Source organism: Pelodiscus sinensis, chromosome 12 (genome assembly GCF_052426305.1).
Source record: "Pelodiscus sinensis isolate ZL-2025 chromosome 12, ASM5242630v1, whole genome shotgun sequence".
NCBI lineage: Eukaryota > Metazoa > Chordata > Testudines > Trionychidae > Pelodiscus > Pelodiscus sinensis.
Window position 1 is genome coordinate 29,423,627 of NC_143063.1, and position 13,616 is coordinate 29,437,242.

At 43.9% G+C, this 13,616-nt stretch overlaps 1 protein-coding gene across 2 annotated transcripts in view; it reads right to left on the bottom strand.

Annotated features, from left to right (window-relative positions):
* SLC7A10 (solute carrier family 7 member 10) overlaps positions 1–13,616 on the bottom strand; it is a 102,035-nt gene that overhangs the window by 5,311 nt on the left and 83,108 nt on the right. For both annotated transcript variants that reach the window (XM_006114933.5, XM_089781499.1), the window contains exons 4-8: positions 11,744–11,869; positions 9,673–9,826; positions 7,523–7,646; positions 7,324–7,427; positions 5,620–5,716 (exon numbers count right to left, since the gene is read on the bottom strand). In XM_006114933.5, the coding sequence (XP_006114995.1) occupies positions 5,620–5,716; positions 7,324–7,427; positions 7,523–7,646; positions 9,673–9,826; positions 11,744–11,869 (605 nt within the window). The remainder of the gene's footprint in view (positions 1–5,619; positions 5,717–7,323; positions 7,428–7,522; positions 7,647–9,672; positions 9,827–11,743; positions 11,870–13,616) is intronic.

Here is a 13,616-nt window from a genome sequence, read left to right on the forward strand (position 1 = left end):
GAATGGTGGGTGTAATCTGAATTCCCAAGCAGTGTCTTTCGGTAACTTTACCTACCACATTTCTTCTCCTTCCTTTGCCTGAATTGAAGCTTGTTCTAGCTTCCTAATGAAGTCAATGGGGTTTTTAATCATGATGTCAGAGGACACAGACTAGATCCTATGTGCTGCAGGTGTAACTATGCTAGAGAACAGAGCACTTACTGTGCAAGCTTTTAATGGCTTCACTCCACCAATTTCTGTTGTGTGTTATTTTTTAAAGCTGCTTAACTCTATGTCAGGACTTCTGGCAAAATTAAACTTGTCTGTTATGGGAAAGGATGGATTTCTTGTAGGCAAACATTCTGTGGTTAGTACATTACTTTGTTCCAGGTGACCTGTACATAGTATAAAGAATAAAAGTTTTAGCTTTTCTTTTCTTTTTTTCCCAGCCAGTGGGTCACACAGAAAATGACCTAGATCATTAATCTTTTTAGCATCACTATTGTTTAGAAACGGGCAGATGGCTTGTGGAAATTTCCATGCATCAGCTTGCTTATTTGCACTTGCATTCTTTGTGAGTAACACTGTGTAATGTTGTTTTATGGGTCTGATTCTGAGAGTCCTGAGTGCCCCCACTTCCCACTAACATTAGCCAGGAGTTAGGGATGTGCAGCCGATTCCAGAATGGGACCCAATTTTGGTAATTATGCCTTGCTAAACCTAGGTTTTTCACACCTCTTTTGATTACATTTGTATCTGTATTACTCAAACCTATGTGTATTGTATTATCATACAAATAATCTAAACAAAAACATATTATCCTCTAAATTCTAGAAGTGGAGCACCTGCGGATCCCAACTTCTCTCGGGGGTTGGCTCTTCACTCCTGTGAGCCTTCTCTCTGCTCAGATTCCTGTTTCCCATGACTAGCTGGTTTTGTGACTGAAGGTGGGAGGCTCTCATGTGCCACTGGCACAAGCAATAATGCTAGAGACCCACATGCCTCACTGCGCTGCAGCTGCTAACGTGAGTCCCTGAGGCAGTGGTTCTCAACCTATTAATCATGGTGGGCCACAGGTTGAGAACCACAGCATCCCCCCCCCCCAACCTCCCTATGCACACTGATGTCCAGTGCCCCCAGTCCAGCAACCCCGTCATAGAATGGTGCCAGGAGTGGAGCCCTAGTGGCAGGGCTTCATAGCAGGGCCCCTGTACCTTGTTCTGTGGGAGTGGGTGGAAGCTAACCTGACACTAACAGCAACCCTGACCTCTGCCATTAGGGCTGCAGCAGCCCCAAAACTGGACGCTGTTGCATGGGGCCATGCAGCAACTCCAACCTGACCCTGCTACCAACACCGATCCTGACCCCCTGCTGTGTAAAGCTGGGCAGAAGTCCTAACCCCAGACCCTGCTGTGTGGGGCCAGGTGGGTGGTAGCCTTCACCCCAACCTTCGACTCTGCTGCGTGGCAGCCCTAACTCTAGGTACCGCTGCCCTTTAGCACACTGCTAGGTTGTGGGATGAGACTTACTGCCCTAAGGGGATCTTGAGACTGTGGGGAGACTCATCATGGTTTGAAGCAGTTACACTAGAACATAACGGCTACGTCTACACTGGCATGATTTTCCGCAAATGCTTTTAATGGAAAAGTTTTCCATTAAAAGCATTTGCGGAAAAGCATGTCTAGATTGGCACGGACGCTTTTCCACAAAAGCACTTTTTGTGGAAGAGCGTCCGTGCCAATCTAGATGCTCTTTTCCGCAAAAAAGCCCCGATCGCTATTTTCGCAATCGGGGCTTTTTTGTGCAAAACAAATCTGAGCTGTCTACACTGGCCCTTTTGCGCAAAAGCTTTGTGCAAAAGGACTTTTGCCCGAACGGGAGCAGCATAGTATTTCCGTAAGAAGCACTGATTTCAGACAATAGGAAGTCAGTGTTCTTGTGGAAATTCAAGCGGCCAGTGTAGGCAGCTGCTTTTGCGGAAAAACTTGCCAGTCTAGACACAGCCGACATGTATCAATATCATGTAATGCTGCCATCTGATTTGCTCTGGATGCTCTCTACCTTGATTGCCTGGTTTGGTGGCAGAGCACCTGAGGCTGATGGGATCTGAGCGTCGGTGACACTAAGGTGATAAGAGCTATTTAAGGACCCTGTTGACAACTTGGTTGGCCCCTTTTTTCCCTTCAGATACTTTCTTGAATTTTGAGAGTGGAGGTTGTCGGTCTTTTGCCTCTGATGACTCTCATGGGTGGGCAACTGTGCCGTGCAAAATACTTGGGGAAAATTTCAAAACATGTGACCACAGGCATAGGTGCTGGAGCACCTACAGGAAAAAATGGTGGGTGCTGAGCTCCCACTGGCCACCCCTCTACCAAACTGCCAGCCTCTCCTGCCTGCCAGAAGGCTCTGCCAATCAGCCCTTCCCCCACCTTCCCAGTGCCTGCTGAGGATCAGATGTTTCACAGTCTCAGGAGGTGCTGGTGTGGGAAGGAGAGAGGAGGGAGGCACAGTTTGCTTGGGGATAGGGGGCAGAACTGGGGGTAGGAAGAGATGGGAAAAAGGTGGGTAGGGATAGGGTGGGGGGCAGGAAGAGACTGGGGGGCAATAGCAGCATGGGAATTGGGCCTTGGGGGAAGGGTGGAGTGGGGCGGGAGCCTGGGTGGAGTTGAGAGGAACCTCTACCCTCCCGGGCAGATTAGAAGCTCGGTGCATATATCCTGTTTTGGCCTTGACAGTCCCTTTTCTAAGCCCTGGCCTAGCCGTCCCAACTTGTTTGGCAAAAGTGGGCATTTGCCCTGTTTGCTCTTGCCAACTTGGTCAGCCAGCAAGAACAAACAGGACGAACACCCACTTTTGTCAAAGAAGTAGGGTGCAAAGAAACTTGGAGTAAGGAGCGAGCAGCCATGCCAGCTCCACACAGTGAGGGAGGCAGACTCTGTCAGGGGGCAGGCAGGGCTCAAGCAAGCAGTAATACCAGCCTTTGGGAAATATGATCTAGATCAGGGGTGGGAACCTTTTCTGGGTCAGGGACCAATGACCCACAGAAAAATCAGTTGGGAACAGCATACAAATGAGAAACAAAAACACCCTTCCCCCCACAAGCATGGGCTCCCCAATGTTGGGGGGAGCCTCGTACCTGAGGGGCTGGATACAGCCCCCAGGGCTAGGGTTCCCACCCTGGAGCTAGAATCATAGAACCTTGGGGTTTGATGGGACTGCAAGCATCAGCCAGTGTAATCCCATGGCAAGGTGCAGATTTATGGTGTCTAACCCATCCCAGACAGATGGCTATCCAGCCTCCTTGTGAAAACCTCAGGTAAAAAAACTTCCATGGTCTGAATCTATCTAGCCCTGCACAAGGCACTGGTTAACTTACTAAGTCCTGCACCCCAATGAAATAGACTTTGACATGGTTTGAATTCCATTCACTTTGCACTAATAGCAACCTTGTTTAAACACCCAATTCTGAAAAGGCATGGCAACAACATGGTAATCTTCTGAGCCCTTAACAAACCCTCTCTTAAGTGCACAGGCTAGCTTAATTTAAAAATCCTGATGCATTAATTAGGTTTGCTGAAAGTCTGTTATTGTGACTCCTTGCAGCAAGTGTGGGGGGCCAGCTCTGTGCTCCCAGAAGTGGCAGGGACTTGTATGGAAGGGATGGGACCCTCAGCACCCTCAGGAGCATGCTGCGGACCCTTCCTGCCAGTCCTTGATGCCACCTGGAGTGTGCCACCCAGAATTTGGCAGCAATTTAAAGGGCCTGGGCCTCTGGCTGCTGCAGTAGCAGCAGTGGCTTCCAAGAGCCCCAGGTGCTTTTGAATTGCCAGGCCCTGGGGCAGTTGCCCCCTTTTCCTCCCCTGTCGGTGGGCCTGTAGGGGTGGGCTGCAATAGCAGTACTGTTACAGCTGGCAACACACTGGGGCTATGTCTACTCTGCAGGCATTTGCTGGCAGAGAGTATGCTAATGAAGTGCTTATTAGCATTTGTTGTGCTGTCATTTGCATATTCTCTGCTGATGCTTTTTGCAAAAACAAGAGGTATAGATGGATCTGTTTTACACAAAAACCCCTTTTTGTGAAAGATCCTGTTTACTTCCTTTTTTGAGGCATAAGCGATATTGCGCAAAAGGGGTTTTTTTGCGCAAAATGGACCCATCTTACTGCTTGTTTTTGCGCAAAAACCTCTTGCGTCAAAAGCATTGGCAGAGATATGCAAATGACAGCGCAACAAATGCTAATGAACACTTCATTAGCATACTCTCTGCCAGCAAAAGCCTGCAGTGTAGGCATAGCCTGGGAGAATAACCTAGCCTATGGGTGCACATCCTGGCTGTGCTGAAGCCAAGTTGACTACCACTGCAATGCAAAAGCCCCTCATTGACTGCAGTAGGGCAAGATTTCAGCCAATGTGCCTAAGGGGGATTTTCATGTTTACAGTTATTGAAGCATGACAAATATAAAATATATTATAACTGTGCATTATAGTCATAGCCTTTTAGAACCCTAATGAACTCGGGAAGGAAGTGACCTTGATCCCCAAAGACATGATGTGTAATGGAGAAGCAGAGAGTTGGGGGGATATAATAATTTTTCCTACAAGATGACTATGTAGACTTTTTTAAGACCAAATGCTAGGCTCAACCCCACAGCCTTGCTATCAATTCAATATGAGTAACAACTTAATGGAAATTACAGCTGTAAGGTAAGTACATGTTGCATAAAACAAATCAAAATCCTTCCTTTTGTGTAGCCTTTCAATGTAATTTGGAACCTCCTTGTTTTACCCAATGGCTACGTCTACACTGGCCCCTTTTCCGGAAGGGGCATGTAAATTTCACTAGTCGTCGTAGGGAAATCCGCGGGGGATTTAAATATCCCCCGCGGCATTTAAATAAAAATGTCCGCCGCTTTTTTCCGGCTTTTAAAAAAGCCGGAAAAGAGCGTCTACACTGGCCCCGATCCTCCGGAAAAAGTGCCCTTTTCCGGAGGGTCTTATTCCTACTTCAAAGTAGGCTGTCTTTACTTGGCCTTGTATAGAAAGTGAGTTGAAAACTTTGAAGTAGGAATAAGACCCTCCGGAAAAGGGCACTTTTTCCGGAGGATCGGGGCCAGTGTAGACGCTCTTTTCCGGCTTTTTTAAAAGCCGGAAAAAAGCGGCGGACATTTTTATTTAAATGCCGCGGGGGATATTTAAATCCCCCGCGGATTTCCCTACGACGACTAGTGAAATTTACATGCCCCTTCCGGAAAAGGGGCCAGTGTAGACGTAGCCAATGTGTTCAGCTGGTATATGCTTCTTTTGAATCTGTTACGCTGATCTTTTCAACTCACTTTCTATACAAGGCCAAGTAAAGACAGCCTGATTCTCCAAGGCTCAAGTTATCACTACACAGAGCATCTAGTTTTACTGAGCAACAAGTAGCATTTAGCTCAGCACTGGGCCTAATATGGCCATTAGCTCTAAACTAGCCCCGTGGAGTGGAATTAGCATTGACTGCGGGGAGATTTTTCTCCACATTAACCGTTTGCAGGGAGATGACAGAATCAGGAAAAGGGTTCACAATTTCCTAAGTGAAGCATTTCCATTTGCAAATAAAGATATTTCTAAATTGCACTCCTGTGAAAAAGTAAAACTTACACACACTAGAAGGGCGGGGATTGGGGTGCAGTGCTTAACATGAATCATAGCCAGCAAGCTTGGCAAGTGACCTTCACGGGCTCCAGAAAAACATAACCTGGGAAGCAGAATAGGAACATGCAAGATACTAGTTAGTCCAACATTGTTTCACTGGTCTTAACTGGCCTGATCCAAAAGCCTAATGCGGGTCTTGGGGAAAAGGCTGCTCTAATGCAAGGCTGGGCAAACTTTTTAGCTTGAGGGCCACATCTGAGTAGGCAAATTGTATGGTGAGCCATAAATGCTCGCTGCCCTGACCTCCTCACAGTGGTGGATTAGCCATTGGGCCCCAGACAAGTGGGGAGCTCCAGAAAAATAGGTGCTCCTGTGCTGCCATTAGCCCTGGCCTCCCCAGCTGGAGAATGGGGTTGGAGTGGGGCAAGTCCCAAACCATGCTCTCTGGTTGCTGTGGCAGGCAGAGCTAAGCAAGTGCCCAACTACGCTCCTCAGCTCCCAGCCCCCAACCATGCTCCCGATCTGCAGCAGTGGACTGAGTGGGGACTGCACTCACTGGCTGCTGTGGCAGATGGAGAGGGTCACGCCTCCGGCCACACTCCCTAGCTGTGGGACCTCCAGGGCTGGATCAACAGGTCCAACAAGCTGGATGTGGCCCATGGCCTGTAGTTTTCTCACTCCTGTTCTGTTGATTAGGGTGCTAGTCTGGTACTTGGGAGATGGGGGTTCAATTTCCTGTTCCACCACAAACTTTTTGTGTGCCCGTGGGCACAGCATTTAGGCTCAGCTCTTCAAAGGTATTTGCAAGCTACCACGTACCTTTGAGGAGGCTCTGGGCATTAGACTCAATCTGGCTCAGGACTCTTCTGTAAATATGGGGCTAAAAGAACTGCCTACCTCACAGTGATGTTTTGAAAATAACTTCATGGGCTTTTGGATACTATAGTGATGGGAGCCATATAAATATTTCAGATACAGCCAAAATCAACCATCTTTCCAGTGACTAGTGGGCTTTGGATCAGGCCCAGTATCTATCAAAGTTATATTTATGAAGTACATCAATTGTTATGTGTTTTTAAATGTCCTCAAGTTTGTCAGGTCTCATGACATTTTGAGAGCACTAAGGATTTGGCCAAAGCACTAACAAGATGAATTGGTATCTCTTTTCTGACGGATGTTTGTATTTTATTTTTTTAGAGAGCTCATACATTTCTGTCAAATTACAAATTTAAATAGACTATTGGAAAGATTCTGGTTCCAGTTCCACCAGCGCAAATGCGCTTCAGGGGAATGGGTTTACTCTGGATTTATGTCCAAGTCACTGAGATTGGAATTTGGCCGTAGAATCCTCATTTTTTTCAACCTATTTTTTTTAACTAAGCATAGTTTAGCTTGTGGACACTGAAACTTTATTATTGTAAAATTATATTGACTACATATTTAGACAATATTTTACTCTGAGTACAAATCATTCCATCACAGCTGCAGTCATTTCCAGTACACCATCAGGGCTCTTTTGCAGGAGATCCTGCTAGACAGTATTACAGTTGCTGACCGAAATGGAACATAATTTAATGCATCTAATGTGTCCAACACTGAGATCAAGTTCGGTAGCACACAAAATGCCTCGCTACCATTGATGTAGCAAATTAAATTAAAACATTCCCTCCCCAAAGTAGATAATGTTCATAAAATTGTACTCCAGCTAACCTTGATGAGGTAAAAAGGTATCCATTTATTCCTCCAAATGTAGATAAGGCCACCGAGACTGGCATAACCCAGGAAAAGTAGCCCAGTAACTTTTCACCAAATGTCTAAAGCAACAGAAGGCAGAGAAACTGAAATAAACTGCACAACACAGAACTGAAATTAAAGTGTATTTTAGGCATCCATGGAATGGTTTACTTACTACTGCCACGGCATTGGAGGACAAGAGCTCTTGGGGTGACATGGCAGTGAAATATGCAACGTTGGTGAATGTATACACAAATGTCACCAATGGGATGGATATGAATATGGCACGAGGTAGGTTCCTAATAGAAGAATCAGGAGGCTTGATAAGAATTTGTATTCACATATAACTGGACTGTACCACCCCCACCCTTCACTTGTCCCTCTCATTCATGGCAACCGTGGGAAAGTTTACATCCAGATCTGTGTTTTACTGCCCTTATCACTACCTAGAACAAAACAAGAGAAACTTCACTCTTTCCTCCTCCTCCTCCTGCCCCATATCTGCACTCCTCTCAGTAGTTTGACATATTGCAGTTCTGAGAATACTAAAACCATTACTGGGCTTCATGTATATATAGATTATAAATCCATGTAATGTAACACAGGATATCACCACAGAGCTGAATCCATCAAACAGAATTTACAACATGGCTACGATGGAGATACCAGAAAGCTGCTTCCTCTTAAAGAATTCCCATATATCTTCTATATTGTGTAAGCTATTACGGTGATAAGTAACAAAACAAACAACGTTCTGTAAATTTAATTTAGCTTACATGAGGCTCTGTTTGATAAAAATGATACCATGGAAAAAATGGACTTGCCTTTTTCTCTCAGCCTAAGTTATTCATTGAGAAACATACCAAGTGATAGAAGCATTCTATGGACTCTGAGAGCTCTATAGGGTGTACACTTCATTCAGGCTCTGATTTTTTTCTTTGTCCAATAAGCAAAAAGATTAATAAATAGTTTTCACCAATGAAAATAGTATTTTATTTTGTAATACTCCTTCAAAAACTATATAATTCTGTTGCAAAACTTCCAGAGAGCATCTCTGACACTCTATTGATAATCCATCAGTTTAAACTATGTGCCAGATGGTTTCTTTTTCTACAGGTGCTACAAGCTGAATTATTTTTCTTCTTAAACTTGTGCATTTGACAGCAGTGTTCATTGCCTGCTGCAAACACTATGTTAACTCTTTCCGATGGCTCTTTTTTACTCAGATTAGACCTCAAATTAGTCTACACTAGTTTACTGAGATCAAAACTTTTCATCCTTCAGCTAGGACATTGTGGGTGTTTGTGAAAATATTTACAGTTGCCTTCCATACCTGCCTCCTTTCCCTCTTAAATCCTTCAAAGATTTACAAACATGCATAACATGAACATATCACTACTTACACAGGTAAAGTTAAAACATGCATTTAAATCTTTGCAGGACTGAGGCTGTCATTTGTTTCCATCCAGAATGAGTAATACCTGAAATTACATCTTGCTTAATTGGGGAGAGGGGTACATGTGCTGAACATCCAGAACTAACTGCTTTGTGAATTAATCAGTCTACTAGAATCACTCTCCCTCTGGCTTTTCAAACATGATGGGGGTAACTCATGTCAAAGCCTTCACTGTCAGCACCAAACCTGATGCCAATCACTCTTAAGAACTTCCTCCCTACAGCCAGCAGCCACGCTGCACAGACCTCAGAAGAGGGCAAATGCAGAAGTGTTAAATGGAGGGGTTGAGGGATGAGGGAGGGGAGGGGAGATGCTGCCTCTTCTATAAAAAGACAATTTTAATCTCTTCCTTGTGTGTTCTCTTTGGGGAAAATGTTGTTTGAAAAACCAAGACCACAGACAAAGTGTTTTGGTATTAAACAGATCTCTCTCTCTCTTTCTAATGTAATTTAATGCGGCATCCCATCAATGGTATAGATTAATATATTAGGTAGTTATGTTTGGTGCCATTAACATATAAGTAATAGATAGTTATGTTAAGTCCCATTAATATAGATTGATATATAAGCAATAGACAGATCAATAGTGCCATTATGTCAGTGTTGCACCTATATGATCTTTGCTCAGTGAGTGCTTTGTATAAATTGATGGGCCAAAAACAGTCTTAATTTCAGCACCTTCATTTCTTTAGCTTGCCCCTTATGGGATCTCAAAAGGCAGGTGATAACCTTAATTACCTTTGCTTCAAATATGTATAGACATTTAATGATGTCAATCCTGCTGCGGAACACACTGTGCATGGCACCAACAGACTGATTCCATTGCCTTTACCACAAAGGTATTTGGGTCATATGTTAATAAATACTTGCCTGCGGGGGTCAACTAGTTCTTCTGTTACATAATTCAAGAAATTCCACCCACTGAATGCAAATGACCCTTGAAGAAAAGCTAATGCTAAATGTCCCACAGATAGAGACCTCCAAAAATTGAATGCATTGCTTGGTATCAGTTCTTCATAGTTTCCTATTGACAGAACAAAAGCAAGAAGTTAAGTCAGAAGTGCAAAATATTTTGATGCTGATTGGTGGAAGTGCCACCTACCCGGGAAACCAGAGCATATTTTCAGAGAGTTGTAAACTTTCCAGAATTGTGTCCATTCAATTTTATATTATGTTTGTTAATCTTAGACTATGCTCCCGTGGTTTGCACCCTAGCAAGCTGGAAAATTTTAACACCTAATGCTTCTTTTTAGATTCTCGAACAAAACAGTTCTGGGACACAGTCTTGATGGTATGAAATGGTCATAGCTGGACTGACAGCTCCCCCAAAACTTGTGTGACCCCTATTGACTTCAGTGGAACTCTGACAATTTATACTAGCTATTTGCGTCTGATGTCCTAAACTCTTTTCTGAATGGAGTGAGTGCCCCCTCTACAGGAACTCAGGGTTCTTCAATAACATTCAATCTATTCAAAAAAAAAAAAAAAAAAAAAAAAACCCAACAACCCAACAACAACCACCTGCAGGGTGAGTGCAATTTTTCAAGCTGTGGGGCTTTTTTTTTCTTCCCAAATCTGGAAAGTGGTGGTCTCATGTAATTCTTTCGGTTAATTGTTAATACGGTACAGTATTTCTGTCCTCTCTACGTGACCCATTTCACACACACTGAAAACATCATAATCCCTTGTTCTGTGCTTTTCATTGTGGCTTGAATCACTAAAACTCACACGCACTCATCTAACTTTACTCATCGCTTCCTGGAGAACTGGAACGACTCGTATACTTAAAGTTAGGCAACTGATTATGCTGCTTGTTGATTTGAGGCCTATATTTCTCAGGATTACTGCATACAGAGTTCATTAAACGTAATTTAAAATCTGAGGAACATGTCTCTGATAAAATTACTCTATAAATCTACCTCATGAGATATTTCTCAATATTTCAGTTCAGCCTTTTATTAAAACAACCATTTTCTTTGAGAGAGAAATTTGTATAAGGATGCTACAACTTATTTCTGTACTATGATACTTGTTTGATAATTACTTATAATACTATGTTATGAAGAACACTTCCTTTGTGATTCTTTCCATATTTGGAAGGAATCCTGTAATTTTCAATCAACTGCAATTAACATTAATTATTTTCAGTTTAGTCACATATACTTGAACCTCTTCAATGCAGCGAACCCTGGGAAACAGGGCATGCCTGATTAAAGATTTTGCTGGCCGAGATTTGGGGGGGGGGGGGGGGAGACGGAGTGCTGTGGGGTCTGAGCATGAGGAGATGGGTTGCATACCTGGTGCCTGCTTCCAGGTGCGTGCATAGCTCTGCGTTCCCTGATGCTTGTAGGCCCTGTATCCTGATGCTATGGGAGTAGCCGGGAAAAGCCTCAGGGGAAGCTGCAGTTCCCCTTGCTGAGGAGGAGAAGGAGTGGGAGTGTGCAGCACCATTTCCTCCTCCCTCCCATATGTGTTCCCGGGTTAGGGACACCCAGAGTACAGAGGTTCTAGTTTATTAATGTCCGCCTTACCCAGTGGTTGCAGAGGGGTAGCCGTGTTAGTCTGTCTAACTGGAAAATCTTAAAAAACAACAAATAGCACCTTAAAGACTAACAAAACATATAGATAGTATCATGAGCTTTTGTGGGCACAGCCTACTTCTTCAGATGACTGGAGTGTTGGAACTTTGCTAGGCCCTGCTTGAAACTTGTCCTCCCACACCGATCAAGTAACTTCACTAGCTACTTCCTCATCCAGTTTCTTTCAAATCCAACTGCTTGCTAATTGTATTCTGTCAGCAGTGGAAGTAATAAGCCCTCAGAACGCTTCTCTAAGGCCTGCTAAGGACTAGGTCACAATGGGATGGGTGCAATAGGATTCCAAAGAGAATTTAATTTCACCAATAGTACAGTACTGATGTTTAGGCTGTCTCAGTGAGTACCTTTAAAGATCTGTATGAAGCCCATAGTAATGATAAGGGCCAGGGCTAACAGTTTTCCTGCTGTGAATATATCCTGGATGCGAGTTGCCCATCGAACGCTGGAGCTGTTCACCCAGGTCAGGAGTACTAGAGAGCAGAAAACTGAATTCAGTGGAACAAAATTTTGTATATTTCAGAACATTCATTTGCAAAAGCTGAGAAACATAGGCTGCTAGTTGCCTATCAGCAGACGAGATGAAAATCTAGCTTGGATTTGGATGGATCAAATGAGCAGGATTAACTCCATCCTCAAAAACTGCCTGTTTCGGAAGGAAGTTTGCCACAGCTTTATCCCTGCTGAGTCATCAATATTCTGCCAGTCCCAGCTGTGGAGGGACTTCTGTGTGAACAGAGGCATGTCTACACCACAAAGTTAAGTCAGCCTAACTTCCATTGGCATATAGCTGCCACAGTAATTTTATTGCTTGTGCGTGTCTACACTTTGCTCCTTGTGTCAGCAGTGTGCGTCCTTATCAGGAGCACCCACTGAACTGTCAGTGTGGGGCATGCAGGATAGCTTCTGAAAGCCAATAACAGTTGATGTTAGTAACATTGTGTCTACACTGACACTACCTTTACCTAACTGCATTGATGTTAACTCTGGGTTTTTTTGTGAGGGGAGTTATTAAGTTGGGGTATGTCTACACTACAGAGAAGATCAAAACTGCTGCTGTTGATCTTCCAGGGTTCGAATCAGCAGGTCTAGTTAAGACACGTTAATTAGAACTCAGAGGGGCACTCTGGTCAATGCTAGTAGCCCTGCTTTCACGAGGAGTAAGTGAAGTTGAAGGAAGAGCTTTCTCTCTTCGACTTCCTACAGTGTGGACAGCCCCAAAAGTCGAGTTAAGGTACTTGGACTTCAGCTACATAATTAATGTAGCTGAAGTTGCATATCTTAACTTGACCTTATCCCGTAGTGTAGATATACATGTAGGCTGTGTCTACATTGGCACCCCTTTCCGGAAAAGGGATGCTAATGTAGACTTCGGAATTGCAAATTCCGCGGGGGATTTAAATATCCCCCACGGCATTTGCATTTACATGGCTGCCGCTTTTTTCCGGCTTGGGGATAAGCCGGAGAAAAGCGCCAGTCTAGATGTGATTCTTGAAAGTAGGAATAAGAGATCCTCTGGAAAAGGGCTTATTTTCCGGAGAATCACGTCTAGACTGGCACTTAAGCCGGAAAAAAGCGGCAGCCAAGTAAATGCAAATGCCGCGGGGGATATTTAAATCCCCCGCGGAATTTGCAATTCCGAAGTCTACATTAGCATCCCTTTTCCGGAAAGGGGTGACAATGTAGACACAGCCGTAGTGTTGTCAATAGGAACACATTTTTAGTGTAGATACTTAGGTCAGTTTAAGTTGCCTTATGCTGACCTAACTCAGTAGTATAGACCAGGCCTGAGGAGAAGTGGTGAGTCTCTCATCCCTTTTCACAAAGGTTTGCTCCTGTCTGGACCCCTAGTAGTTAAGAACTGGTGGCATTTTTTTTACACACACACACGACTTGTGAAATGCTACCCCATTTGTCAAGTTAGCAAAAACGGCTTAAACAGAGTAAAAGGTTCTTAGCTACTCATACTGACCCCCACCCTTTATTCATCTTTCAACCTGAACCTCAAAACATCAGTTTATACCTAATCCAGATTATACCTAATCTATCGTCTCTTTGATCTATTCTAATTCTTTGAGGAATATATAGGGTTGACAGCCTTCCAGGATTGTCCGGGAATCTCCCAGAATGAAAGATTAAATTTTAATTAAAGCTTCTGAAATGTGATAAAACCTCCAAGAATATGTCCATCCAAAACTGGCAACCCTGGGAATATACCAT